This window comes from Radiomyces spectabilis (genome assembly GCF_025331425.1).
Source record: "Radiomyces spectabilis strain NRRL 2753 chromosome Unknown BYT42scaffold_2, whole genome shotgun sequence".
Classification (NCBI taxonomy): Eukaryota; Fungi; Mucoromycota; class Mucoromycetes; order Mucorales; family Radiomycetaceae; genus Radiomyces; species Radiomyces spectabilis.
This window is the reverse complement of record NW_026251927.1, coordinates 1,164,736-1,190,653: the sequence shown is the minus strand read 5'-3', so window position 1 is coordinate 1,190,653 and position 25,918 is coordinate 1,164,736. Positions and strand designations below refer to the sequence as shown.

General features: G+C 42.4%; 10 protein-coding genes across 10 annotated transcripts; 5 read left to right on the top strand and 5 right to left on the bottom strand.

The window, feature by feature from the left end:
* Nucleotides 1-714: 714 nt before the first annotated feature.
* Nucleotides 715-2,184, top strand: BYT42DRAFT_489889 (uncharacterized protein; the record flags this gene model as incomplete). Its single annotated transcript, XM_051563967.1, has 5 exons — nt 715-1,108; nt 1,187-1,348; nt 1,413-1,526; nt 1,597-1,834; nt 1,899-2,184. 5 exons carry the CDS (start codon nt 715-717, stop codon nt 2,182-2,184), a joined length of 1,194 nt encoding a protein of 397 aa, XP_051427150.1.
* Nucleotides 2,094-4,612, bottom strand: BYT42DRAFT_556040 (uncharacterized protein). The gene is made up of 8 exons (XM_051566737.1): nt 4,400-4,612; nt 4,151-4,259; nt 3,927-4,084; nt 3,572-3,833; nt 3,351-3,484; nt 2,793-3,263; nt 2,568-2,720; nt 2,094-2,504 (listed from the first exon to the last, which is right to left on the bottom strand). Exons 1-8 carry the CDS (start codon nt 4,538-4,540, stop codon nt 2,451-2,453), a joined length of 1,482 nt encoding a protein of 493 aa, XP_051427149.1. The 5' UTR covers nt 4,541-4,612; the 3' UTR covers nt 2,094-2,450.
* A 1,479-nt stretch (nt 4,613-6,091) lies between these two features.
* On the top strand, nt 6,092-8,057 carry BYT42DRAFT_556038 (major facilitator superfamily domain-containing protein). Its single transcript, XM_051566736.1, has 5 exons — nt 6,092-6,312; nt 6,383-6,505; nt 6,573-6,898; nt 6,972-7,269; nt 7,327-8,057. Exons 1-5 carry the CDS (start codon nt 6,136-6,138, stop codon nt 7,870-7,872), a joined length of 1,470 nt encoding a protein of 489 aa, XP_051427148.1. The 5' UTR covers nt 6,092-6,135; the 3' UTR covers nt 7,873-8,057.
* A 795-nt stretch (nt 8,058-8,852) lies between these two features.
* BYT42DRAFT_185621 (beta-lactamase/transpeptidase-like protein) lies at nt 8,853-10,792 on the bottom strand. Its single transcript, XM_051562438.1, has 4 exons — nt 10,217-10,792; nt 10,017-10,136; nt 9,443-9,952; nt 8,853-9,364 (listed from the first exon to the last, which is right to left on the bottom strand). Exons 1-4 carry the CDS (start codon nt 10,556-10,558, stop codon nt 8,987-8,989), a joined length of 1,350 nt encoding a protein of 449 aa, XP_051427147.1. The 5' UTR covers nt 10,559-10,792; the 3' UTR covers nt 8,853-8,986.
* A 496-nt stretch (nt 10,793-11,288) lies between these two features.
* On the bottom strand, nt 11,289-13,081 carry BYT42DRAFT_489868 (camp-dependent protein kinase 9; the record flags this gene model as incomplete). The annotated part of the gene is made up of 7 exons (XM_051563964.1): nt 11,289-11,447; nt 11,519-11,596; nt 11,662-11,815; nt 11,877-11,996; nt 12,068-12,331; nt 12,386-12,554; nt 12,709-13,081. 7 exons carry the CDS (start codon nt 13,079-13,081, stop codon nt 11,289-11,291), a joined length of 1,317 nt encoding a protein of 438 aa, XP_051427146.1.
* Nucleotides 13,082-15,196: 2,115 nt separating this feature from the next.
* Nucleotides 15,197-19,379, top strand: BYT42DRAFT_526583 (P-loop containing nucleoside triphosphate hydrolase protein). The gene is made up of 16 exons (XM_051565351.1): nt 15,197-15,424; nt 15,493-15,691; nt 15,753-15,891; nt 15,958-16,084; nt 16,153-16,235; nt 16,314-16,480; nt 16,554-16,678; nt 16,749-16,906; nt 16,981-17,438; nt 17,512-17,764; nt 17,825-18,009; nt 18,091-18,392; nt 18,459-18,577; nt 18,652-18,746; nt 18,816-19,077; nt 19,148-19,379. Exons 1-16 carry the CDS (start codon nt 15,238-15,240, stop codon nt 19,247-19,249), a joined length of 2,961 nt encoding a protein of 986 aa, XP_051427145.1. The 5' UTR covers nt 15,197-15,237; the 3' UTR covers nt 19,250-19,379.
* An 802-nt stretch (nt 19,380-20,181) lies between these two features.
* On the top strand, nt 20,182-20,802 carry BYT42DRAFT_490750 (thioredoxin; the record flags this gene model as incomplete). Its single annotated transcript, XM_051564024.1, has 3 exons — nt 20,182-20,321; nt 20,392-20,512; nt 20,683-20,802. The coding sequence occupies 3 exons, from the start codon at nt 20,182-20,184 to the stop codon at nt 20,800-20,802; spliced, it is 381 nt and encodes a 126-aa protein (XP_051427144.1).
* Nucleotides 20,803-20,974: 172 nt separating this feature from the next.
* On the bottom strand, nt 20,975-23,517 carry BYT42DRAFT_556024 (uncharacterized protein). The gene is made up of 2 exons (XM_051566735.1): nt 23,191-23,517; nt 20,975-23,132 (listed from the first exon to the last, which is right to left on the bottom strand). The coding sequence occupies exons 1-2, from the start codon at nt 23,380-23,382 to the stop codon at nt 21,210-21,212; spliced, it is 2,115 nt and encodes a 704-aa protein (XP_051427143.1). The 5' UTR covers nt 23,383-23,517; the 3' UTR covers nt 20,975-21,209.
* A 64-nt stretch (nt 23,518-23,581) lies between these two features.
* Nucleotides 23,582-23,956, bottom strand: BYT42DRAFT_556023 (uncharacterized protein). The gene has a single exon (XM_051566734.1). The coding sequence runs from the start codon at nt 23,940-23,942 to the stop codon at nt 23,706-23,708; it is 237 nt and encodes a 78-aa protein (XP_051427142.1). The 5' UTR covers nt 23,943-23,956; the 3' UTR covers nt 23,582-23,705.
* A 676-nt stretch (nt 23,957-24,632) lies between these two features.
* Nucleotides 24,633-25,747, top strand: BYT42DRAFT_641715 (ribosomal protein L22/L17). Its single transcript, XM_051572563.1, has 5 exons — nt 24,633-24,710; nt 24,767-24,842; nt 24,902-25,043; nt 25,110-25,311; nt 25,385-25,747. The coding sequence occupies exons 1-5, from the start codon at nt 24,692-24,694 to the stop codon at nt 25,627-25,629; spliced, it is 684 nt and encodes a 227-aa protein (XP_051427141.1). The 5' UTR covers nt 24,633-24,691; the 3' UTR covers nt 25,630-25,747.
* The last annotated feature ends 171 nt before the right edge of the window (nt 25,748-25,918 follow it).

Here is a 25,918-nt window from a genome sequence, read left to right as displayed (position 1 = left end):
AGTCGATTCCTATATTAAACCAACTCAAGCATAACCGTACTGGAAAATCCATGCTGGCTATACCATATGCTGATCAAGAACGTATCTCAACATTTGACCGATTCGAGGTTGTCTATTTGCTAATGATCATATTTGGCCGTTTTATTTGAATAACCGTCACACGGATTCGTTATTTTATGTCGCAAAGATCAACGCAAATGGACAAAAGGGGGGTCCTTTATCGAATACCTTTCCAAGGCATTTAAGGGGAATAAGAGAAAAAATAAGTTGATACAGATCAAACAAGTGATACACACTTGATCAATCAAAATCACACTCATTGGTTGTTCATCACTCAAAACTACCTGTTATTGAAGACGCCATGGCTGTAAGTGTCGGCAATTGAACAGCCGCTGGAATTACCGTATAGATTTCATTTAAAGTCCGACGGTATCGTTCAACGTGAGCGACAAGGACCTTTTCTTTTTCCATTGCTGGATTAAGAGATACACACACCATTTCGTCATGTCCATATTCGCCCAGTCCATCAATCAATTTCTCGAAAAAAAACCTTTAAACACCAAACTTACGCTTACCGCCGTGGCGTCTTCGGCATTGACGGCGTTTGGTGTGTTGGGATACCAAGCATTACGGCGTCAACAGCGTACGCGAGCTCTCAAGCGGGAATTGCGATCCAGCGATCAGTATCAAAATGAACACAACGCGCCCAAGTTTATGGATCACCTGGATCAAGTCGGAAATCTCACCGCTCAACCTACCGAGTTTGACGAATCCTTGATCGATCAACAATTGGCGAGAAATACCGAATTCTTGGGCAAAGAGGGATCGAAAAAGATTCGCGACGCATTTGTGATTGTTGTTGGTGCTGGTGGTGTCGGTTCATGGGCAGCACTTATGCTGCTTCGTTCTGGCATTGGCAAAATTCGTATCATTGATTTTGATCAAGTCACCCTCAGTAGCTTGAATCGTCACGCCGTAGCGACATTGGGCGACGTCGGCACACCAAAAGTTACCGCGATCAAGAAACATTTCAAAGATATTGCCCCGTTTGTCGAGGTGGACAGCGTTGTTGATTTATTTACAGCAGAAAATGCGGATGAATTATTAAGTGGTAGGCAATCTATTTTTTATGAGACTCCAATTTGTTCAACCTATCATGGATATTGAGTTTCCGGTTGGTTTGTAGGCAATCCGGATTATGTGATTGATGCAATTGACAATATTGATACAAAACTGGATCTTATCAAGTACTGTTATGATAAAAAGTTGGAAGTCATCAGTTCCATGGGCGCAGGTGCCAAGGCAGATCCTTCCAGAATTCAAATAGCCGACATCAGTGAAACCATGGGTAAAATAGTGTGAGCAAAAAAATTGAATCTGTCCATGGACTAATGACGCTGGGCTTTCTACAGAGGATCCATTAGCTCGTGCTGTCCGAAGAAAATTAAAGAAGATGGGGGTTGAAAAAGGTGTTCCTGTTGCTTACTCTACCGAAAAACCCCATCACGTCAAGCTCTTACCGTTGGGTAATATTTTGGGATAGGCAGGGTTGCATATCGATAACCCATTAAACTCATTCATATATCTATTGATTAGAGGAAGAGCGGGTAGCCAACGCCGATGATTTTGCAGCATTGCCAGAATTCCGATCCCGTATTTTGCCGGTTCTGGGCACTATTCCCAGTATGTTTGGTATGGCGATTGCCACTTATATCCTTCTTCGATTGGCCAAATTCCCGTCGTTTGATCCTCTGGCCATCAAGTTACGCGAAGGTTTATATGCGCGTCTTCATCGCGATTTAAGAGCTCGTGAAATGAAGCATTATAACAATAAGTAAGTGCGAGTGAAAATTTCAATGCCATGAGACCGGTCTTGACGGATCATTGGATCTTTTTAGAGTGTGTCCCTTGGACGTACGAGATGTGGGCTACATTTTCGAACGGATGTGGCATGGAGGCAGCATTATTTCTGGACCGCAAGATCGACTCGCTCTAACCCGATGGGATCGAACCAAGCCTCTAAGTTCACTCAATGCTGTGTGTTTGAGCCGAACAGAAGCTGATGCTCACGATAAACTGCCACCCCATACCGACCTGAAAGCATACTATGGCGAAGGTAAAAATCATGGCTGCTTATTTATTCACCATTATTCTACCCTCACATCCTACTCTTCTCTTCAATAGATGTCTACAGCAGAGTAGAGACAGCATTCCAAGAAGAGGAAAAAACACGACGCATATGGGATGATGTGTTGTAAAAGGAGTCGAACTTACATTACATTCAACTGTGCGATTCCGAGATCATCCACATGATTTGTTCTCTGATGAAGAATATTTACAAGCAATAGACACAAAATACATCCAATAGAAAAGATATGAATAGTATCGTAGAATATGCTGCCTATATTTTCTATGACAACGCCTTGTATTTGTATTTCAAGGCGAAAGCACTAATTGCTGATTTTATCGACCTCCAATCGAGCCTCTTTCCAAGATTCCAAGTTCTGTGAAAAAAAAAAAAATTAGTCATTTTGCAAAGAAGAAAAAAAAAAGACGACGTTCCGTACCTGTTGGCAGTAGCGAATGTGCACTTTGGCGTAGGCAATCAACATATTACGCAAATCCTTGATTTTCTCGCGTTGGAATCGATCCAAATCAGCTTGAAGCTCCACCGATGCACCGGCAAGATCCTTGCGCGTAATTTCCAGTGCTTCCTCAAGCTGTAAACGAAAAAGTCATATTCAGTGAACAAGATCAGCACGTAAATGATGATGTTCGTTCCATAGACGTACCACACCCATTGCGTCTTTTGTTTTGCCGATCTGGTTGCGGCGGGTCGCTTCTGGATCGACATCAATGATGCCTTGGATTGTGTGACCAACAGCATTAATCACCTGCATCGGTCCGTTCCAATTTCGTGATCGGGACTTGTGCAGTCTCGGTTCAGTGTGATGAACAGCGTATGGATTCTCCTCGGTCGCTTCACCAGACCCGGTTTCCGAGTTGCCACCATTAATTTCGTCGATATCGACGGCGTTGCTTCCAATCGTTCGTTCTCTTGTTATGGCTTCCTCCAACCGCCGCGCCTCGCTTTCCATTTCCAAAAGGGTTTCCAGTCGCTCTTTCTTATTTTTCAGCGAATTTTCTATCAGCTCTACCTGAGCATGCTTCATGTGACGAAATCTCAAGACCTGCTTGATCGTCTGTGCAAATTGTGAATGCTCTTGTATGGGTTCGGCAAATTCACTCTCCAGCGTTTTCACCTGAGTTCCACAAAAAAGAAAACAACAAAAATAAGTACGCCACTCAATAACAAATTTCCCATGGAAACAGGAGAAATAGAGCCGTACCATTTGACCTGTCTCTGTATAGGATGCATCGACTGCTTGCCCAATTTTTTCAATCGCATTGGCAACAGCACCTGATTCATTCAAACTAAAACCATTGTACACCGCTCCGAGTTCTGCATAATCGTTGGCTAATTCTGTTTGCAAGTGGAAAGGGAGGGGGAAATTCAAGATCAGAAATGATGGGTGACGAAAAGAGTCATACGTGATATATCAATACATACCACCTAAACGTCGAATCACTTTACGTTGGCTTTTCTCCAAATTATTGCTCATATAATTGGCGATACGGTAGGTGAACTGTTCTGATTGTTCAAACTGAGGATCGGGATTTTTCAACGTATACGCCGCTGTAGGAGTTGGAATCAGACTACTATTGAGGATCGCAGCATTGCCTGGTGCGGAAGCATCACTGTCCTTGCTTACAGCCATTTGCAAAGGATTGCTGGGAAGCAAAGAGAGAGGCGGTGAGTGTAATACGTCATTCTAAGCAAGTAAAATAATATTCAGCATCGAAACCAACCTCTCACCCCAACGCACCCCCGCCCCCTCCCCATCATCAATAAAGAAACTACCTACCCATTGCACACCACTTTCTAGAAAACGATGAAATACATGATCGCGTCCCAGATCAGGATGCTTTGCTACTCGATTCAGGAACGTCTGCAACATGCGTTTTCTCTTTTCAATCATGAATAAATCGTCTCTAAGCCTGGTTTGCAACGCTGCATAATCAACTATGACCTTGAATTAGCGAATCGTTCCTCTTGAGTCCCTTATCTAATACAAGAAACGCAACGAACCAAGTGAATGCTTTTCGGGTATCGGCGGAACAATGACGTTGGGGTGTAATTTGACGAGGGATTTACGAAGCGATTCGAATTCGCTGTATCGATGCTTTGTTTCAACATCCTAGACAGCAAAGCATGAGCGACAATGCGTTACAACAGAAATCAAATACTGCCTCAATCCCAGAACTTTTTTTCTTTTTGGTAGAGATTTTCTCTTTTGGAGTAGAAGCAAATAGAGGGCAAATAGAGGGAAGCACTTACCCCCACACGAATATCGTAGGTTATATAGGATTTCTTGGCGGCCGTATTCGATTGTTTCTGAGTTCCAGTTATAAAGATGAACTCATCATCGTGGTAAATTAAGCGGTCAATCTTGCAGTTGCAAGCCGATTTATTGGTCATGATTGAAAAATGAGGAATTGGTAAAGATGGTTGATTTGTATTGAATGTGTGTCGATAGAAAAGAAATCAAAGCGCAAACAACAAAAACCAAAAATAGCATTGAAGCGCCGCATGACATCCGTTCAAAAAAAGGAAATTCCCGATGACGATGACGTTAATGGGAAGGCGGCCACCCTCGAATGGAGCTCAGGTCATCATTTAATGAAACATCCATATAGAATAAATGGTTCACAAAAACCAAAGTCTATTGTTTTAGTCGATGAAGATTTTACGATCATTAGGTATGAAAAAGACGCCTGCGTATCTAAGAAAACACGCGGCGTTTCGTTGGTAATCCTTTGGCCCGCACAACACAACTCAATGCCTAATGCGTTCCTGGTGTAACGCGATCAAGCAAATAGCGCAACAGCGTTGTTTCCAGATTCTATGTGAACACCCCGGATAAAGCTCAGTGCATTAGTGTGAAGCTTTAACGACTAGTCAAACCAAGGCCAAATGGGCCGTAATCCATCAGCATTATTGTTCATCCAACGATGAAGGAAAGTTGTGCAATCGGCTTGACAAGCAGGAATATAAGGTGGCGAAGTGATAGCGCCTGACCGCTTGTCATTCGGAAGCAATATTGAACCTCAAGTATTTTCGGTGATTCTTGGGAAGCCAGAGGTTGATATCTTGAGGTGATTTTTGCTAACCCTGCAATCAAATCCTATACCGAAGAAGCCTTGCAAAAAAAAAAAAAAAAGTCGGCATTTCAAGCTAAATCAATCATTTGTCTTCTTTAGATGGTCCACTTGGAGGACAGTCTTTCTCGGTATGCAAGCATCTTTCTCAATAAATTATGTCAATACAGAGCTCATGGAGTATAGTTATGGTGGCTCGAAAACCGTATTTTCTTGGGCATTCGCTCCCTATCTGCACATTTCCCAATCTAGATATTAACGATGTGTGCAACTCTAAACATTAGTAAATATCGGATTGTTACTGTCGCCATATACTATTTTAGCCGTGTGCCATAAATGCCTGTATGAAACATGTGGGGTGGACACGGCATGGTTCTAGATACTGTTTTCTATCAGAAAACAGACAAAAAATGGCCCTCCAAACAAAAACAATTACAGAGTAAAAATGTCGACGGGAATTGTGCGTGCAAAATGGTTTGTCGAGATGAGAAGAATGAACCATGGGATCAGAAAACACGAAAAACTTTATCCTTGGACTGTTTTCGTCAAGATCAAAAAAATATTCTCATCACACAGAATGTCCATTTAAGGAAATTTATCTGACTTATCAAAGGGTAATACTGCAGATCGTTAATAACACTCGGAAGCGGATTGGTCTTGGCGCGCTATAAACTTGTCCTTCTATCTAGTCGAACGAACCTGAGAATATCTCACACGCGCAACGGACTGGACCGCTATTCTTCAACCGCCACGGAAATAAAAGTTAGATAAGCAGCTTTAACAGTTTATCGCTTTTCATTTCTCACTTTTCCACTTTTTTTTCCACTTTAATTTATACGCTTATTTCTTTGCAATTCCTTTTTTTTTTTTTTTTTTTTACGAGTGATCTTATCCAAACGATATTTTTGATCAAACATGAATGTATCAAGTGGAAAACAATTATGCAAGGAAGGCAGTGATACGTGCTCAACAGACAAAGATCTTGAAACTCCTGCCAATGGCATGCCTTACAAGTCGCCCGAAGAAAAACGTTTTGTTCGTAAAATGAATTGGACTATTCTACCGCTTGTCGCCTTTATCATTTTTATCCAGGTACTTTTGAAAGGTTGTCTTTCTGCTTCTATTTTGTTTCTGACAAAGGCCTTTTTTTCAATGACCGCAGTTTGCCGATAAAGCAGCCATTAGCGTTGCCGCAGTACTAGGCTTAATGGAAGACACTCATATCAGTGGAGAACAGTTCAGTTGGGTTGCCTCCATTTTTTACTTGGGCTATCTCGTATATCAAGTAAGTGCTTATCCATGATGGAATGTTCAGAGAAATTATACCGTTGCTGAGCCTTGAAAATTGTCAGTTACCCAACAACTATCTTTTACAAAAAGTACCACATGGACGCTATCTTGGCGTGTTACTCTTAATGTGGGGTACGGTGATGTGTACCACCTCATTATGCCATAATTTTGCGGAATTGATGGCCACACGTTTCCTGCTGGGTCTTTTTGAAGCCGGCACGAGCCCTTGTATCTTTATCATCTTGAATACTTTATATCGTCGCACAGAACAAGCCGCATGCTTTGGTTATGTGGCCGCATGCACAGGTATGGGGGCCGTTATCGGTACCCTCTTATCATTTGCTATTTCATTTATGGAAGGCGTGGCCGGTCTCCGAGCATGGCGATGGTAAATCCAAAATTACACAGAAAGAAGACCGTCCCGAATAATCCATCTAATTTTAACCTTTATATTATGTCAGGGTCTACATTATTCTCGGTGCCATCACGATTTTCTTTGGCTTTATTGTATTTTTCTTCTTGGCCGATGACCCCAACCACAAATTACTTCGATTGACCGAAGTGGAGAAAGAAATTGTAAAGGAGCGTACCCAAGACAATGCCGTAGTCCGCAGCAGAAAGATCAAAACGTATCAAATGTGGGAAGCATTGAAAGAGCCCCGCTTATGGCTCATATTACTGGCTTCGTTATGCATCAACTTTCAAAACGGTGCACTCGTGAATTTCAGCGCGACCTTGGTGAAAGGATTCAATTTCTCTGTAAGCTTCTCGAAAAACGAATAAGCCGATTTCTTCAATGCTCATACATCTGGCTAGGCTACAGAATCGATCATATTACAAATTCCCAGCGGTTTAGCGGCAGCGTTTGCTGCTATCATTGCTGTCATAACTGCGCGAAAGTCACGTCAAGCCATTTATACTGGCATTGGCATGGGCATTGTATCTGCTATTGGCTGTTTATTACTGGCAGTGATTCCTCAGAGTGCCGGAGCAGTCAAGTTATTGGGTTATTACTTGAGCTGGGCAATGGCCGGCGCCTACACGATCATTCTTACCGTGATCGCCAACAACGTATCGGGTTATACCAAAAAGATCTTTTATAACGGGGCTTATATGATCTTCTCTACCTTTGGTAACTTTATCGGTCCGCTGATGATGGTCCAAACGCAAGCTCCCGGCTACGTTGGTGGTATGATAGGCTACACAGTAGCCAATGTTGTTGTCATCATTTGCTTGATCTTGATACGATACATCATGGCCAAAGAAAATCGTCGACGCTTAGCCGATCCTCCCACGGAACCGACGGATGTGTACCTCGATCTCACCGATGCCGAAGATAGAAATTACATCTATCGCCTATAATGTTACTGGCTTTCAGGGTGCGGAACTGACTCGTCATGTCAGAGCACGACATATTCTCTATTGTATTCTACATCTCACATGATGCTATGTTACACTTGTATGAGCAATCAGTCTTTGTATTTTAATAACTCTATTGATTGGATGACAATCGCGATCACATAGTAAATTATGACAAATTATTTCAGGATTATTGAATGCGTTTCCTTTTGAAAGGACAATGTGATTTGCGTTTTGTTCATAATTGAAAACAAAACAGTCAAGCTATTGGCCAGTTTACCTTTTTCTTTTTCCTGCACAATGATTAGCGTGGAAATTTTTTTAAGATTTCTGATCCATGTCAGATGATAGGTTGCAGCTTTGTGACACTTAGCTTGCATGAAATGTGCTGGAACTTGAGATTTGCAGATGTATCAATTGGCATTGTCATTCGAAATGAAAAATAAATACGCCATGTTCTTTTAAGAAACCAATCAACTCGTACCGTTACCTCGTAAGGCATACCGATCTTGCCTCAATTCACCGTTCGTGATCCTGCTCTGTAGATAGGGTCTGCTTTTTAGTTTAGACCAAAAAACATCCCACGGAAAATAAGTTGACACATCTTTATTTGTCGTGAGAATCTTTGGACATTCACCATTTGGCCATGTGAACCGCTCGAATGAATCCAACGTTAAAGCACTGTAAGAGCGCGACGCTACATACCCTCACATACCAGAATACCACATAATCTTCAGTTCGACATTTTAACCGAGCACAACATTAGCTTCATAGTAAATTAATATATCATTTGCTTATGCTCAAAGTTTTATGAAGCAGGGCTGCTTCTTCGCTTCATCATTATATAAGGACTTTTTTTAGTAACAAAAGGGTACTTCAAAATTCCACGACCAAATTACATTAATGATGCAGATCTGGATCTCTCAACTTGTAAGATTTCTCAACATGGGAAAAAGAAAAAATAAAGGCCGTATCACCCAGCAGCTTAAAATAAAAAATTTGGATGCAACTCTGCCATCAATGACAAGCGAAAATAATGAACTGTAAGAAAGAGCCATTGCAAATTTCAGCAACGCAAGAAAGAAGGCAACCTTATATTCAGAGATCATTTGGAATTTTACACGCTATTCTTCTTCTTCTCCTTTACATGTTTGACTAAAAGGCGTACCAATTCAGTACTTCGGTAATCGGGCGGCACACCATCGATCATTGCATTCATGGTGTAGCCGACGCCAATCTTGTATTCTTCATTCCACCAAAAGATACTGCCACCATTCCCTTCCCAGCCTGCAAAGACAACGCCATCAATGGTTTGGCCCGGTCCGATGCCAAATCCACCTCGAAGACTTGGCGAAGGAGCTCCGTTAAGCAGGACATCTACATCCACAGGGACCGGCTTCATGGCTTCTGTCCACGTTTTCTCGTTCAAAAGGTCCGGCTCGCCTTTCACTATAGCGTGGCCCTTATTGGCCATCATTGCAGCCAGTTTCGCCATCTGCGATTATCCCGTCCATATATATGAGAAAAAAAAAGGTACTTGTTGTTTTCCACCATGTATTGCATGAACACTTACGGAGCGTGAATTGGTGTAGCCGTTGTAGGCAGGACCTTCAACGTGGCGTATCTTCCACATTTCGGTATGCGCCACTTGATCCGGCATGGAGATACCTGCTGCCCTGTAAATGAGGTCATAGTCTACCGTTACGGTTGAATCCGCATCGTCATAAAGGTTAAGCCCAAGACTTTTGGCCCATTGTCGCATTTTTCGGTAGAAGGGCGAAGGTTTATAGTGTGGACCAATGCGTCGATCGAATTTGGGCTCATGCGGCTTGAGGTACCATTCAATATTGTAGACCTTATTAAGCTCGGCAGCGATATCGTTGATGGTTCGATGTGCTGGGTCAACCCGGCGAATGATTTCATTAATACACCATCCTTGTGTCACTGCATGATAACCTCGCGTGCGTACGCCACCAAAGTTGTGAGGCTGTTTCGCTAAAACAATCGCCAGTTGGTCCAAATCGGCGGCGACCGCAGCTGATAACGGTTCGTCAAGCCAACTCACTCCGGCGGCATGTTGCATCTATGAACATTGTCGCTTTTTCAGCTTTTTGGATCCTCTCTTGGCGCTTTTTACAAAGACTTACCAGATCGCCCAACGTGACGTCGCTCTTATTGTTTTGGGCGAATTCCGGCCAATAGGTAGCGATTTTTTCATCGTAAGACAAAAGTCCCTTTTCGACATACTGTGCAACAATGATGGCGCTCTACAGCAAAACACATAAATATCAACCAAACAGGTTCGCTTGCTTCTCGCTTGATGCAAGTCTGTTCCCAATACACCTACAAGCATTTTCGTGCTGGACCAGCTAAGTTGGAGTGTTTCGTTGGTGTAAGGAATCCGTTTCTTTGCATCTTGCCATCCACCGTAGGCATCGATCACCAGTTCCCCATCCACGTAAGCTGTCACCATAGCGCCCACTTCACGACCTCGGTTAAAGTTCTCTTGAAACTTAGCAAACACGTCCGCATATTCGAGTTGGGCGAAACCAGAGAATGGTATGTCTCGAGGGCATTTGTATTCGAACAAGGCACATGTCCATGGGATATAAGGGCCTTTGGACAAGTACTGATGAACGAGAGCCGCACCAACGGCCAAAGCCGCTAAAAAAAAGCCTGAACTAAACATAATACAGGTGGTCGACTGCCACTTGTAGAGAAGAGGGGAAAAAAACCGCAAAGGTCTGTCATCTGCTTTAAATCCAAATTTTTCTCACCATTGCGGCTTCTCAAAAAAAGAAATGTCTCGGCTTTCAAAGCCGAAAAGCCGTCGTCCACCGTTTGCATGAAAATTTCATATTGTCTTTACAATTGCCCTGTGTACGATTTTGTCTTCATTAGATTATTCATCACAGAGCAACCCTTATATCATCTACAGATGCATTTCCTTCAAACTTCTCTCTACTGCTTGCTGTACTGCAATGCAGTGTGTGGAAAAATAGGTTGTAAACATTTCTGCCTTGACATCTTTCACGTCTGTATTCATCAAAAATGTTGCGCCTCATCATACAACATCAGAGATTCATGTTATATGTGGTTTCAAACGCACTTTTGAAAGACTGGATATGATATCACATTCGACAAAGAGTAGAGCTGATTATTTGACTGTGAGAAGAAAAAAAAAATAGGGTATCGTATGTGATAAACTCTGTTTTAAAGTAAAGAGCTGAGTATAAGGATATAATGGATAATGGATAATGGATAATGGAAATAGAAAAAAAAAGATATAATGCATGATAGGTGATGCCAATGCGATGAATAATAGGGATAGAAGGGGGAGAAAAAAAAAAAAAAAAGGAAACGCTAACTGGAAATCCATAGGGATGATGTTTGGTTCAAAGGAAATGAAACAGCCGAGTTTAACCGGATGAGTAGGATACCGAGAAATCAACAAACAAATGCCTGTATGGATCATCTCCGGGTGTGGCATTGCAGTCGGTTTCGAGAGCTGCAGTATCTGGGTACTTTTCAAAATTACTGGTATCACCAGGATGTCGATAAGGAGGAACAATAGGTGCCTGGTTCAAAATCAATGAGCCCACTTTTTTCCATAAAAAGTGACAGTGGGTCATGCGCGCTGTTAACCTACCCGTACAGTTTTTTCAAGCAGACCTATCCAGTCAACGCCTCTAAACCATTTATGTCGTTTTACGTCATCTGACCCGGACTACATCCACATGAAGTATTAATCAATGCACATTGACAGCCAAGCCCACTGTTTGTCATACACACCTTCAAATTACCTAATCGTTTCGTCCGATCCCCTACTAGGAACCGTTTCAGCAGGTCTTTAGCTAAAGGGTCAAAGTGAGCAGGAAACTGCACTTTGCCGGCTAGAATTTTCTCATAGATGCCAAAGGAGTTGTCGTCAAAAAACGGCGGATATCTATCTGCTTTGTCAATATGCGGCCGTCCAACCCGTTTGGTGCTTAATGCATGAAACTTACCCTGCAAGCATTTCAAAGATGAGAATGCCCAAAGCCCACCAGTCCACTGCTTTGCCATGGCCTTTGCTCTGAATGATTTCAGGCGCCAGATACTCAGGTGTGCCACAAAGGGTCCATGTACTAGTCGATTCAAAATACCCATCAGTCAAACCTCCAACCTCTTTTGAATCACAGATTCTTTTTTTTCTTACCGATCTTCCACTTTCTTGGCAAAGCCAAAATCTGTAATTTTGATGTGACCCTGATGGTCTATCAGAAGATTCTCAGGTTTCAGATCACGGTAAATGATATTTTTGGAATGCAAATATTCGATGGCAAGCACGATTTCGGATGCATAAAATCGAGTCATATCATTCGTGAAGCGACCGGCTCGGCGCAGGTGGGTGAAAAGCTCTCCACCGACCACATATTCCAGTAACATGTACAGATTCGCATCATCTTGAAAAGTACAGAAACTATAGTACCCAGTTAGATGAGAGTTTCTCTTTGCAGGTCCGTGTGTCACCTACAGATCGACAACAAACGGAAATCGAATGGAGGCCAGAATTTCTTTTTCCGACATGATATGCTCGACTTGCTTCAATCTAACCACTTCTGACTTTTTCAGCACCTTCATTGCATAATACTTTTGTGTTGTTCTGAATTTCGTCAGATACACTCTGCCAAAAGTTCCAGTGCCTAGTAAAAAAAAAAAAATAAGGGATAACAAGGGATATTGGTTAGTACCTTTGCTAATTTGCCAAACAGTTCAGCAAGTGCATTAAATAATACTAATAATGATAGAAAGAACACATGTTGTATACACACACAGATAATGAGATCGCTACATTACCAAGCGTATCCTGCAGTTCGAATTCCGCCAGTCCGAACGAAGGGTTACGAACATAGACCGGTGGTCGTGTATGAAAATGTTGTAACCGAGATGCTTGCTGTTGATGATAAGCGGCAATATTGCCAAGTCCGGCAAGGGGATGATTAGGAGGAAAAGATAAATCAGTCTGGCGTTTGGCGGTGGACGATTGGAGTCTCACTGTTGTCCGTGATGGGGACTGGAATGGCTGGGTTCCTCCTTGTGTACCACGAGGACTGGTGAGGTAGATGGAGTGACTGACAAGCGTAGAGTTACTTTTAGGTTTGCCGTTATTGAAAGAACGCAGAAATGGTGGTGTCGATTGAGTGTCATCGTGCTCCGCTATGGACTCCATGCTGACAGAAGACGCATCTGCTGCTGCGGTAGATAAAGTCTGATATGCTAAATTTTCGAATTCCAACATGTGAAATGGAGTTTAGCAGAAGGTGAGAATGGAGAAACGGCGAGGATAAAGCAGCGAAGCTACAAAGAGGTACAAAAGTGATGGTAGTACCAGAAGCGAAGCACAGGTAAAAGTGGGAAAGGAAAGCCACAAGAAACAGTGGTGAAAAAAAAAAAAAAAAAAACAGAGCTCTTAGCAGACTTTCATCACTGGCCACTTTGTATAATCATTCAGAAAAAAAAAACGGGGGAAAGCTGAAAATTATGGCAACAGTTGCTGCTTTGGTTCGTGTGAATTCGCCCCTCAGTTGAAAAGGCAACAAAAGGAAAAAAGGGGCACAAGCATCTTTGAAATCTTTTTGTCCTCATTCATAATTACAGAAGAAGCAAAGGGAGCATTTCTTGTATACCATATTAAATACCAGATACATCAACTACATATTCGCAACCCAAAATAAAGAAGCCCCCCGAAAACGCCAGCTTCTTGAGGTGGTCAATATATGCAAAGCACACAGTTCCTTCTCCTCGAAAATTTTGTGGACAATTTAGGCAATCATAAAGACAAAGTAAAATCAATGTGCCTCAACTTTCCTCCTCTTATGCTTTGTTTTCCGGAGCAACGTTAAGAACATGATAATATCGCGTCTTTGCGGTGTGAAAGTCTGTATTCTTGGAAATGCGCAGAGGAGCCATGGCTGCAGCATAAATCGCATTGGAACTCAGACATGATCCGTTCTGGAATTACAAAATCTAAAATAGCGGGAACAATGAACAACCAGTAGAAACCACAAACACTGGTTGGACGTCCCCGAAACTTATTGAAAGAGTTATGAGATAGCTGGCAAGATGCGTAAAAGAAGAACAGGCGGACAACTTCAAGGGACATTACGAGACGAGCACCCGACAAAGATGTCCGAGCCGATAACTCAACATGCCATCATTTCATACTACTAAGCCGTATTCTCTTATCAAAACAAATTGATAGTAAATAATATGACACTACATGATGTGAGCCGCTTAATTTCTTTCTGATTTATTGTTGGACCATTAGAGAAGATCATATCTATCAAAAGCGATGAGCTGTTTCTTTTCTTCATTTGACATCCACTTTCATTATCTTGCAAGAATACCCATTGCATACATATTTTCATTTGCATATACAGAACATCTTTCATGTTTTTTTTATATATCGTTACATTTACTTCAATTACTGTACGCATACTGGGGATGACAACAATTGTCAACGATCTAAATTTCTACATGTATCATAGCTTGCGCACCAACAACTTTTCTTTGGTTGGCGATTTATCTAACGTTTTTCCAAGTTAAATTTCCTGTCAAGTGCCTTGCTTTCTGAATTTTTATACCCCATCACTGCTCCAAAACACCAACTTATAGTTTAATGGGTTAAACTCCGATGTCAACGCCAGATCTAATGTCTACTTTGAGCTATTATATCTTTTCATTTGGATAGTAAAACTCGAAAAAAAAACTCGTTATTGATTACTAGAAACATGTAAAAAATTACATTCCAACTTTGCATGTGCCTTTGGAACTTGTAGTTCGATATGTCTTTTTTGTAAAAGCTACTTATTTCTAAAGGATCTCCGACCCTAGATCTAGTGTCTATTTCAAATACATAATTCAAATATGCGCAAATCCCATGCCTGAATGATGCGCCCGCAATCCCAATAGACAAAAGGGTTTTGTCCTGTAAATGAAGAAAAGGAGAGTACTTCTCGCTTTATGAGCTCATATTTTTTTTTTCTTTTGGGTTCCTCTCTTCGGCCACTTGGAACACTTCCGGATAACTTGACTTGATTAGTTTTACACAACTTTATAACTATCTTTATTTTCACTAGATTTTTTTTTACGAAAATGTGCTCGATGATCCTCAAACTGCTGTATTTTCTTTATTTTCAACGCGGAGGCTGGTTTTGTTGGGTTGCAATACCGTATTCAGGATGGATCAATAGCTTTGGCGGAGATTCACAAAATCAACGTCACATGTGACGTAGCGCTCGAAAAAACATCGGCGAACTCCACTTCCGTTGAAGAACAAAAAAGCCTTCCATTTACGGTTCGCGCGATCATTTCTAACGAACGACCATGGACGATTCTCTTTATGATGAGTTTGGCAATTATATCGGTCCCGATATTGAGGACGAAGACGAGGACCTGGAATTAGACGAAACCGAAGAGTACGTCGAACCTGTGCAGCCTACAGTATCCCACTATGAAAGCGGCGAAGAGGAGGAAGAGGTCGTCGACGAATCGGCCTTGATGCAAGTGGATGGTATGCTCGCTAGGATTCGTCTCTCAGTTCAATGATAACTGCAAGGATACTAACCATGGTGTGCACAGATATTCCCGCCAATCAGATCGTTTTGCACGAAGACAAGAAATATTACCCTTCTGCCGAAGAAGTCTATGGCCCTGACGTCGAAGCCATGGTCCAAGAAGAAGACACTCAACCGTTGACCGAACCTATCATCGCCCCCATCAAGGTGCGAAAGTTCCATGTCACTGAAAAGGATTTGCCAGAGACACGATTCAGCAAAGAGTAGGCAGTTGTTTTGTTGTTTGCTCACGCAAGAACCCAGTGGAATTAACGTTTTCGATAGATTTTTGATGGATCTCATGACGTTCCCTAATCTCGTTCGTAACATTGCTGTGGTTGGCCATCTTCATCACGGCAAAACTTCGTTTCTCGATATGCTCGTATCCGAAACCCACGACATTCCTATCAACGTAGATCAACCTGTACGTTCTGTGACCCTGACGATGAACGACATTCCTCCAGTGCTCTGACATGCCGTTATTTTGTAGGAACGTTATACGGATACACATACTTTGGAAAGAGAGCGTGGTGTTAGTATTAAGAGCATGCCAATGACCATGGTGATGCAGGATCTTAACGACAAGTCCTATGTCTTGAACGTTCTCGATACGCCAGGTAAAATTGCTACTTGCTGACGTTTTCCATCTCTGTGACATATACTTACGTATTTATTTTTGCTACAGGACATACCAACTTTATCGATGAAGTTGTGGCAGCTACGCGTTTGGCAGATGGTGTTGCTTTGATTGTCGATGTTGTAGAGGGAGTAAGTAATCGTGTTGTAAAGGGGAAAAAAAAAGTGAATCTCGTTCGTGCTGTGCTGAGGCATCGATTTTCTTGCTAGGTGATGGTGAACACAGAACAGATCATCAAGCACTGCATTCGTGAAAAATTGGCAATGACTCTGGTGATCAACAAGATGGACCGCCTTATTCTTGAACTCAAGTTACCCCCGGCTGATGCTTACTTCAAATTGCGATATGCCATTGAAGAGGTGAACAGCATTATCAGGTACGTTGGTTATATAATGGGCGCTTTGTATATCAAAAACACTCACGGTTTTAATTGCTATGGTACCGTAAAGATCGACCCCTGGCGGTGAAAACATCCGACTGTCCCCCGAACTTGGCAACGTGTGTTTCGCATCGACCCAATACGGCTGGTGCTTCTCTTTGAAATCATTCAGCAATCTTTACGCGGATTCCTATGGTGCGTAGGATAAAAAAAAAGTTGTTTCGAAAAAAATGAACTAACCTGATACGGTATTTTTTTTTTATAGAGGAAGAAATAGATGTTGATGAATTTGCAAAACGTCTTTGGGGTGATATCTTTTACAATCCTGAACGTGGCAGTTTCCACCGCAAATCGCAAGGGCCCGATAGCCGACGTACTTTTGTCCACTTTATCTTGGATCCTCTTTACAAGGTCTATTCTCACGTAAGTAGAATCTTGGGGTAAAAAGTGATGATGCATCTGTGCACTCATTACCTGCTCGTCGTTGTCGTTGTTAGGTCATGAGTGAAGACACTGCGGGATTGAAAAAGACGTTGCGACATCTTGGCATTTATTTGAAGGAAAAGGATTTTGCTTTGAATATGAAGCCTTTGTTACGTCTCGTTTTAGCGCAATTTTTCGGTCCCTCATCCAGTTTTGTGGATATGACAGTCAAACATATTCCGTCACCCGCCGAAAACGCTGTCAACAAAGTTCAACATATCTATACAGGTCCTTTGGACACCAAGGTGGCTAGAGCTATGCAAGAATGCGATGCTGACGGTCCTTTGATGATCCAAGTTACCAAATTGTACAATAACGATGATGCCAGCGAGTTCCGCGCTTTCGGACGTGTATTTAGCGGTAGTGTCAAGTCTGGTCAGATGGTCCGTGTGCTTGGTGAAAATTACTCGGTGGATGACGAAGAAGATATGATGATGCAAAAAGTATCCAATGTCTGGATCCATGAATCAAGGTAACTATTGGAATCATTTTCATCGTGGAAATTTTGACAGAGGTCCTAATCTACTGCTGTTGATGCTGTGCAGATATCAAATCGAAGTGGATGGCGTCCCCGCTGGTGGCTGGGTGTTATTGGGCGGTGTGGACAGTTCAATTATCAAGACAGCTACAATTGTGGATCAAAAATCACCTGAAGATGCCTACATTTTCCGACCTTTACATTTCCCTACAGCTGCCACTTTGAAGGTAGCCATCGAACCAGTGAACCCCTCTGAATTACCGAAAATGCTCGATGGTTTACGAAAGATCAATAAGAGCTATCCAATTGTCACCACAAAGGTTTGTAATTGCCTCGCTTCCTCAAAAGTTTGATTTATCTGTGGCTCATGCGAAATATAGGTTGAAGAGTCGGGTGAACACATTTTACTGGGAACAGGTGAACTGTATCTGGATTGTGTACTTCACGATCTCCGTCGTATGTATGCCGAAATCGAACTCAAGGTCGCCGATGCTGTTGTCCGCTTCTGTGAAACTGTCGTTGAAACTTCTGCCCTGAAATGCTTTGCTGAAACTCCCAATAAGAAGTAAGCACTCAAAAATCGCCACGTTTTTTCATAAAGTGAGAATCAATTTCTAATTCAACCTCTTTTTTTTTTTTTCAACAGAAACAAATTGACGTTTATTGCGGAACCGTTAGAAAAAGGACTTGCAGAAGAGATTGAAGGCGGCCGCGTGAGTATTCACTGGCCTGCAAAGCAACTTGGAAGTTACTTGCAAGAAAAACATGGTTGGGATGTTCTTGCTGCACGATCCATATGGGCTTTCGGTCCCGATGATATGGGTCCTAATGTCCTGGTGGATGATACCTTACCATCGGAAGTGGACAAGAAGTTGTTGCACTCTGTAAAGGATTCTATTCGACAGGGTTTCCAATGGGGTGCACGTGAAGGACCTCTGTGTGATGAACGTAAGTGCTTTCTATATATCCGTCGTCGGATGATGCGTTGCTGACGTTGTTTTTGCTTTTTATTAGCCATCCGCAATGTGAAATTCAAGATTTTGGACGCTGTTTTATCAAACGAGCCCATTTATAGAGGCGGCGGTCAAATTATCCCCACTGCTCGCCGTGTATGTTACTCATCTTTCCTCACTGTAAGTATTGACACGCTGCATCAGAATTGAAGCTGGGGAATGAAATAGCACTTCTGACAATGGAAAACTTTTAGGCAACACCGCGTTTGATGGAACCTGTATACTACGTAGAGATCCAAGCACCGGCAGATTGTGTATCAGCTGTATATGCCGTGCTCCAACGAAGAAGGTAACAAAAAGAGGGATGGCGGCTGTATATGAAAATGACAATACTGAATTTATTGTTTTCGTTTTGCAGAGGTCATGTTACACAGGATATCCCGAAACCCGGATCTCCACTGTACACTGTCAAGGCGTATATCCCCGTGATTGATTCATGCGGTTTTGAAACAGATTTGCGAACACATACTCAGGGTCAAGCTTTCTGTCAACAAATCTTTGATCATTGGCAGATTGTGCCAGGTGATCCTTTGGACACCAGTATTGTATTAAGACCTTTGGAAGCTAGCCCAGCACAGCATCTGGCAAGAGACTTTATGGTGAAGACAAGAAGACGAAAGGTAAGATCCACTTTCATTTAACACTGTTGTTGAAATGGACATATTTGACTGATGACATATTCTTTTGTAGGGTTTATCGGAAGATGTCAGTATAAACAAATATTTCGATGATCCAATGCTGTTAGCTTTGGCACAAAGTGATGTTTTAGGAGGAACGTACACCGCACAGTAACTAAAAAAGAAAAGAGAAAAGAGGGTATACTACAAATAAAATAAAATACAACATGTTGTTCTCATTCTTATTTCACTTGGTATGCGAATCCATTATCATCGTTTGTTGAAGAACACACTCACTGTTTCATATGACACGTATTATTGATCCAAAGTTTGGCCATGAAAACCAGCTTCAAAAAAAAAGATACAATAAAAAGCAAGCTCGAAAAGAAGTTTATTGCATTAATGACTTGCAGTGATAGCTTTTCAAAGAGGTTGTGACGATTTTTTTCATTTTCTGCTTTTGGTAATCAATACGTACAATCATTTTGCTGAGCGGAGCACTTGACTGTAATTTGTTTGAATCGATGTTGGATCTTTCAAGGAAACATATTTCAGTATACTTCAATTAGCCTTGCTTCCTTGTCAAGATTCTCATTCAAAGAATGCCTGCAAAGATTGGTCGACAAACCATGGAATATAATTTATCAGAGATGTGGTCAGCTTATTTGGCTTGATTATTCACAGTGGCTTGTCATTGTTCACATACCGCACATTCGACCTCACCTTATCTATGGTTAGCATATGATTTGATAGAGTGCTGTTGCTTCCCAGCCATTGTGTGAACGAAGCAGAAATGTTGGGAGTTCAGAATTTGTATGCGAGAAAAAAGACACTTACCATTTTAGGTAATCTGTAATGATTTTGGTGTGAAACCGCAATGGCTGACCTTGGTGTGACTGTGAATTAATGGAAATTGAATAAAAAGACCATTCATTTTTTTCTGGATTTGTCAGGAAAAAGGAATCGTACTTTCTTTCGCAACTCTTGTCAGAAATATCATGAACCCAGCTCGCTTTATCGCCAGACCTACTGCACAGATCGCTCGTGGTAAATATCAGTTGTTATGATTTTTCTTTCTGTCATCACTCGTATTGATGCGAACTTTGTATGTCAGTGGCCGCAAGCCGACGTGCATTCCACGTCGCCCGACCCTGTTTGACCGGAAAGACCTTGGAAGGAACCGAAGAGAATTTTGATGAACTCGTCATCAACGCCGACCACCCTGTCATTGTCGATTTTTACGCCGAGTAAGCATGATACGGATGTATTTCGAAAAGCAAAAAAATTGGTTTTAATTTCTCGAGCGATCGAAAACAGTTGGTGTGGACCTTGCAAAGTATTGGGTCCTTTGCTTACAAAGGCAGTGGCTGCCAATCCCACGGTGACGTTGGTGAAAGTGAACGTTGATAAATACCAGGAGCTCGCTACCGAGTTTAACGTAAGTGATATATTTCGGGAAGGGCGGGTGGGGAATATCAGTGGTGCGCCTATATTTTTTTCCTTTTGGTGCGGTGACCGGCGGAAAAGACAAAAAAGTGGAAAATAGGTCAAAGATCCTAGTCTTAATATGTCATTGATGTTGAACTTGGACTTGTTTATTTTAAACAGATTGCGGCATTGCCGACGGTCATGGCTTTCCAAAATGGTGAAGTGGCCGATCAATTTGTCGGTATGCGCAATGGTGCTGCATTGCAAGAGTTTGTGAAGAAACATGCTTCCAGTGCGTGAAGAGAACAATTACTCAACTATTTTCTAAAAAAAAAAAAAAGAAAAAAAGTACCACCAATAAAAATATAGATTTCGCCAATGGATATGTTAAAGGAGCTACAAACTATGGCTTTGCAGCCTTGTCTGCCACACTAAAATCGTAATCCTTTCGAGCTTTTACCGACTTGGGCTCCCGGTTGCTTTTGAATGATGATTCAAATCGCGCAACGGAGTTTTTTTACCATTGCAAGTTCAAAAAAAAAATACAACCATAAAAAATGCCATGAGGAATTACATTGATCTGTGAGACTTTTAACATTATCTTTAATTTATCAAGAGCGAGGGTTATTCTATTTTCTAAAGCAAGGGAATAAACATGAAAAAAAAAGAAGCAAGTATATACAAAAAACAATGATCCGTTTATCTACTTAGGCCCAAACATCTTCCTGGTATCTGCCCGTTTTACGAAGCATATCAACATATTCCGTGGCTTTGGCATCATCCAAACCGCCAAATTCTTTCGCAAATTCCATCACAGTTTGAGATACATCCTTCGCCATACGTTTAGCATCACCGCATACGTAGAAATAGGCTTTTTTTTCCAGCAAGTCCCACATCTCCGCGCCGTTCTCCTTCAAACGATGCTGAACATATACTTTTGCGTCAGTTTCTCGTGAAAAGGCGGTAATAATGCGAGAGGGCGATGGCAACTGTTCAAACAATTCGGGCCACTCTTCGGCGTACAGAAAATCTTCAGTCGATCGACGACATCCAAAGTATAAGATAGTGGGACCCACGGGTTGGCCTTGTTTAGCTTGATACGCACGTTCATGCACAAATCCTCGGAAAGGTGCAATACCAGTTCCAGGACCCACCATAATGACCGGCGCCCGAGTATCGACTGGCAGCTTAAAATTGGACCGACGAACGTGCACGGGAATCTTTGCCATACTAAGCTTTTGATCATAATACTGTCCGCTGGGGCCGTCAATCATATACACCGGTTTTCCCTTTTCCATTGCCGTATTGTGAATGGCGTTATGCACCGCCCACAGGTAGTTTGTGTTCACACCGTACACCATGCGATCGGGAGCCATGGCTGGATTGTAGCTAAGGGTGACGGCTGTAATGCTGATAACATCAGGGCTTTCACTGGACGATGAAGAGATCGAATAATAGCGTGGCTGCAAGCGACTGAAGCATTCCACCAGGATATCCAAAGGTACAGTGCTGAATGCCCCTTCCTTTGCACTACCGTCGACACCTGATTTCGAGAGACAATATTCCAATGTTTCGGCAAGGTTACGAACACCATCCTGGACCACACGTCGATGCTCCTCCTTGTCGTCGGCCAAAGTCTTCAATAACTCCTTGCATGCATCATTCGGTGCGTAATCGACGAGTAAGCTCAAAGTGGGACGGCTTGGCAGCTGGCAGATTTCAAGATAATGTCTGAACATGGCCAAGTAGCTGGTAGGGGAAGGGAACGGTGACTTTTTGGAAGCCGATTGATCACGGAACTGGACGGAAATAATCTTGTCCAACTTGTCCTTCAATCCAAACAACGCTGCCACACGGATCACTTCATCTTCGGAATTGGTGGGCCATACACCGAGATGATCGCCCGTCTGATAAGAGATGCCGGAACCTGTAATGTCGAGATCAATGTGCATGCAGTGTCTATCGGAGGTGGCCGTCATGTCTTTTGTTGTAACAAGAGCGGGGTACGGTTTCTTGACGTCCCAAATTGTCTGTGTTGCATCTCCCAATTCGCCCAAATGAGGATTCTCACATGCATCGATTTCTTCGGCAACATAGGTGGACACAGTGACAGTGTCTGCTTCTTCGTTGGCCGTCACACCAAGGTTTTCTGCCAACAACGGCCAGAACTGTTCTTGCCAGGCAAGGAAATCGTCTTCAATGTCGGCATCGTCATCGCCTTCACCTCGTTCACCAAGTCTGGTAGCACCGAATTTCCGCAGCTTCTCATCGATCACTCGAGCGGCCCCGTTGAAATAGGTGTAAGAGCTGTTACCTAAACCAAACACAAAATAGCGCAAGTTGTTCAAAGGCTGATCGTCCCCTGTGCCTTGCGAGAATTCGGGTTGTTCGGCATGAAGCAGGTCCCAGAACTTCACAGCGTTATCGGTGGGTTCACCCTCACCATAGGTGGCCACCACAAACACCACCAAACTGTCGGACGGGATTTGATCCAAACAAGACATATCATGCTGTTCGATATCGGCAACAATAGCTTCAATGCCCTTTTGTTTACACTGCTTTCCTAAGCGTGATGCAAAATCTTCGGCTGTGCCTGTTTGCGAACCATAAAAGATGCAAACTCGGCGACCCTACGCCCACTATTAGTTTTTCCTCGGTTGACATGAGGGAAGAATTCTTGCAACTTACTTCATTTTTCATTTTATCGGCAATGGATTCCGTCTTCTGTTTTGGAACCCGGGCAACGTTTTTCGTTGAAGCGACCGTTTTGCTGGTGAATTGATTTTTAAGTAACCAGGCCAAAGCACCCAGACCCAGTGTGCCTGCCAAGATCATCATTAAATGACGATCATTTAAGGACGAACTGGAACTTTTGTTCATGGGTAAAAAAGTACAGCAAACAGCGTAAAAAAGTGTATGTGGAGTTAAAAAAATAAAAAATAACGGGAAAATGGATTGATATCAAGTCGTGGTTCTTATATTGCCCCTCAATTCGGAGGTCGTCGGCCCGTGTTTCTTGATTCCTATTGGATATATTGTTCGGTACCATGATTATCCTGGATCTCCCAACCGGCAATTCCCTGAATGTCCGATGACTCAAATGCACTCCACGCCGTCTTTTCCCTCTTGAGATCCGTCACCAAATCTAGGTGCATGTGTTCCCTCCAATAGCATATGTTTATCAGGATCCCTGTAAACTATGATTACAATGTGTCTGATATGATCAAAATCACAGAAAAGCTAATAGATAAAACTGTTTGCGCTTTTGCAGCGATTAATTGGCGCACTTTCAAAAAGTCGCTTTCGACAAATAGGATTCCATCTGAGCTTTCCATACTTGAAAGGATATGAAAAATTACAAAGTAGGCATAGGTAGACTGAATCAATGGGTAGACAGCTATTCTGAACAATAACAGCCGGGGTTGCAAAAGATGGTGCATCCTGGGAGGGTCCAAGGCACATTCATGTTGAATAATCTTGAAACAAGTTTTTGTTTTTATTGTCAGTTGCTGCACGTCAGCCAGCCAATGCCCCTTTCCGAAACGTCATTGATGATGTCGGCTGCAGATGCCTAAGATAGGCCCAACTGCCACATACGGAAAATGATTCATTTCGCATAGAATTTTTAACCTGTTCAGCCAAGACCAAGCCCGTACCACTTGATTTACGAATACTGCGGATTAAGTCTATTTGTTTATTATTTTTAGTTTTCAGCAAGTTGCCTTGCTTAGCCAATTCCACTTTCTTCAAGGTGATTTACAGTATGAAGGTTATTTGAGTATGAGACATAGAAAATAATTGGCTGATGCCAACGTGTTGCCGACGGCGACAATGACCTGCTGGAACGATGGATACTTCGATAGGCTACATATTTGTCTGCGGTTGGTCTATCGGCTATTCTTTAACGAAGCCTCATAGGGAGCATATTAGCGCAAACAATTTATTATTGCGATATAAGGTTTGCTATGTAGATACTTTGAAAGTCGAGTTCCAACCGCAATTAGCAATGACTTCGAAAAAAAAAACTGTGTGGGGCATTGTCTCCAGAGTGCGGTGTCCATGGTGAGGCTTTTTTGATCTCCCGAAGTTCATATAATTTCGCTGTCACAAATCTGGTTCGTTGAAATGGGGACAGGGAGATAAACAAAATTTTGGATATCAGCCATAAGCAACCGATTCCTTTGTCACCATGTCGGTCATGTCACTTGGTATGAAAGCCCATTTTCTATTGTAAACGCACGTTGCTTATATAGTCTACTTGTAGTCTCGTCTTTTAAGGCGTTGCATCCTTTCAAGAGAGCATCGACCTTTACGGGAGTGTTCGCTTCGCAGTCGGCCAGGTAAACAGTTACATGCCTGAAATCGTTGCACGAATCTCGATGAATAACCCTGTGCGCAGTTTTTCCAATGCAGCAGCTCGTTTAGCTGAACAACCTCCCAGTGAGCGACCACAAATCGGAGCTTCCTCTTTATTCGAGAATGTACAAGTGGAAGCGGAAGAGACTTTGACAAAAACCGGAGACAAGCCTGTCGATAAAGAAGTACGTTGTGCCATTCGTCGTCTTTTGCAGCTTAATGTGGGTCTTGTATTGATTATGAGTTTATAGTATCGTTGGTCGTCTACCAATTTCAAAACGAGTCCCCGAAAGTTGAACATGATTGCAAGACAGTTGCGCAATCTTCCCATCGATGAAGCCATCAAACAGTTGGAATTCTCACCAAAGCGATCAGCAAAGAAGATTATGCACAACTTGGCATTTGCCAAGAAGAATGCTCAAGATCAAAAGGGTTTAACAAACTTGGTTGTCGGTAAGCATATGAACATATTATTATTTAGCCAGGGGTCAGTACGCTTAATATGAATTTTATGATGGAAAATTAGCACAAGCGTGGGTTGGAAAAGGACGATATATCCAACGTATCAAGCCTCACGCCCGTGGTCAGTTTGGTATTGTGCATCGCAAAGAAGCACACATGAAGTTCCTTCTCAAAGAATTGGATCCCAAGGAGGAAGCCTTAAAATCACAACGACGAAATGTTCGAGGATGGCACGATAGAAAGAAGGTGTGGACACCTTTGGCGGAGAACAAGCCTATCTACAACCCCAAGCCTTTCTATAACTGGTAATAAAGTTATTGCATATAATAGAGATTTTTCAAATGTAAAAAGAAAATTAAACGCAACATCTGGATCTGATAAAATGGAAATATTTCAATCTGAAAAAAAGATTGATAAATGAACGAACGATGTGTGGATGGTTTTGACGGATGATGGAGAGTTTGGGGGCAGGTTCTCTGCGCAGAAGTCAACGGAGTGTTGAGCAGTGCTGTGGTGCGGTAAGCACAGATAAGGACAATGAAGGCTATTTGAGGATATATTGAAAAATATGTTTGGAGAAAGCGGACTTCTTACACAT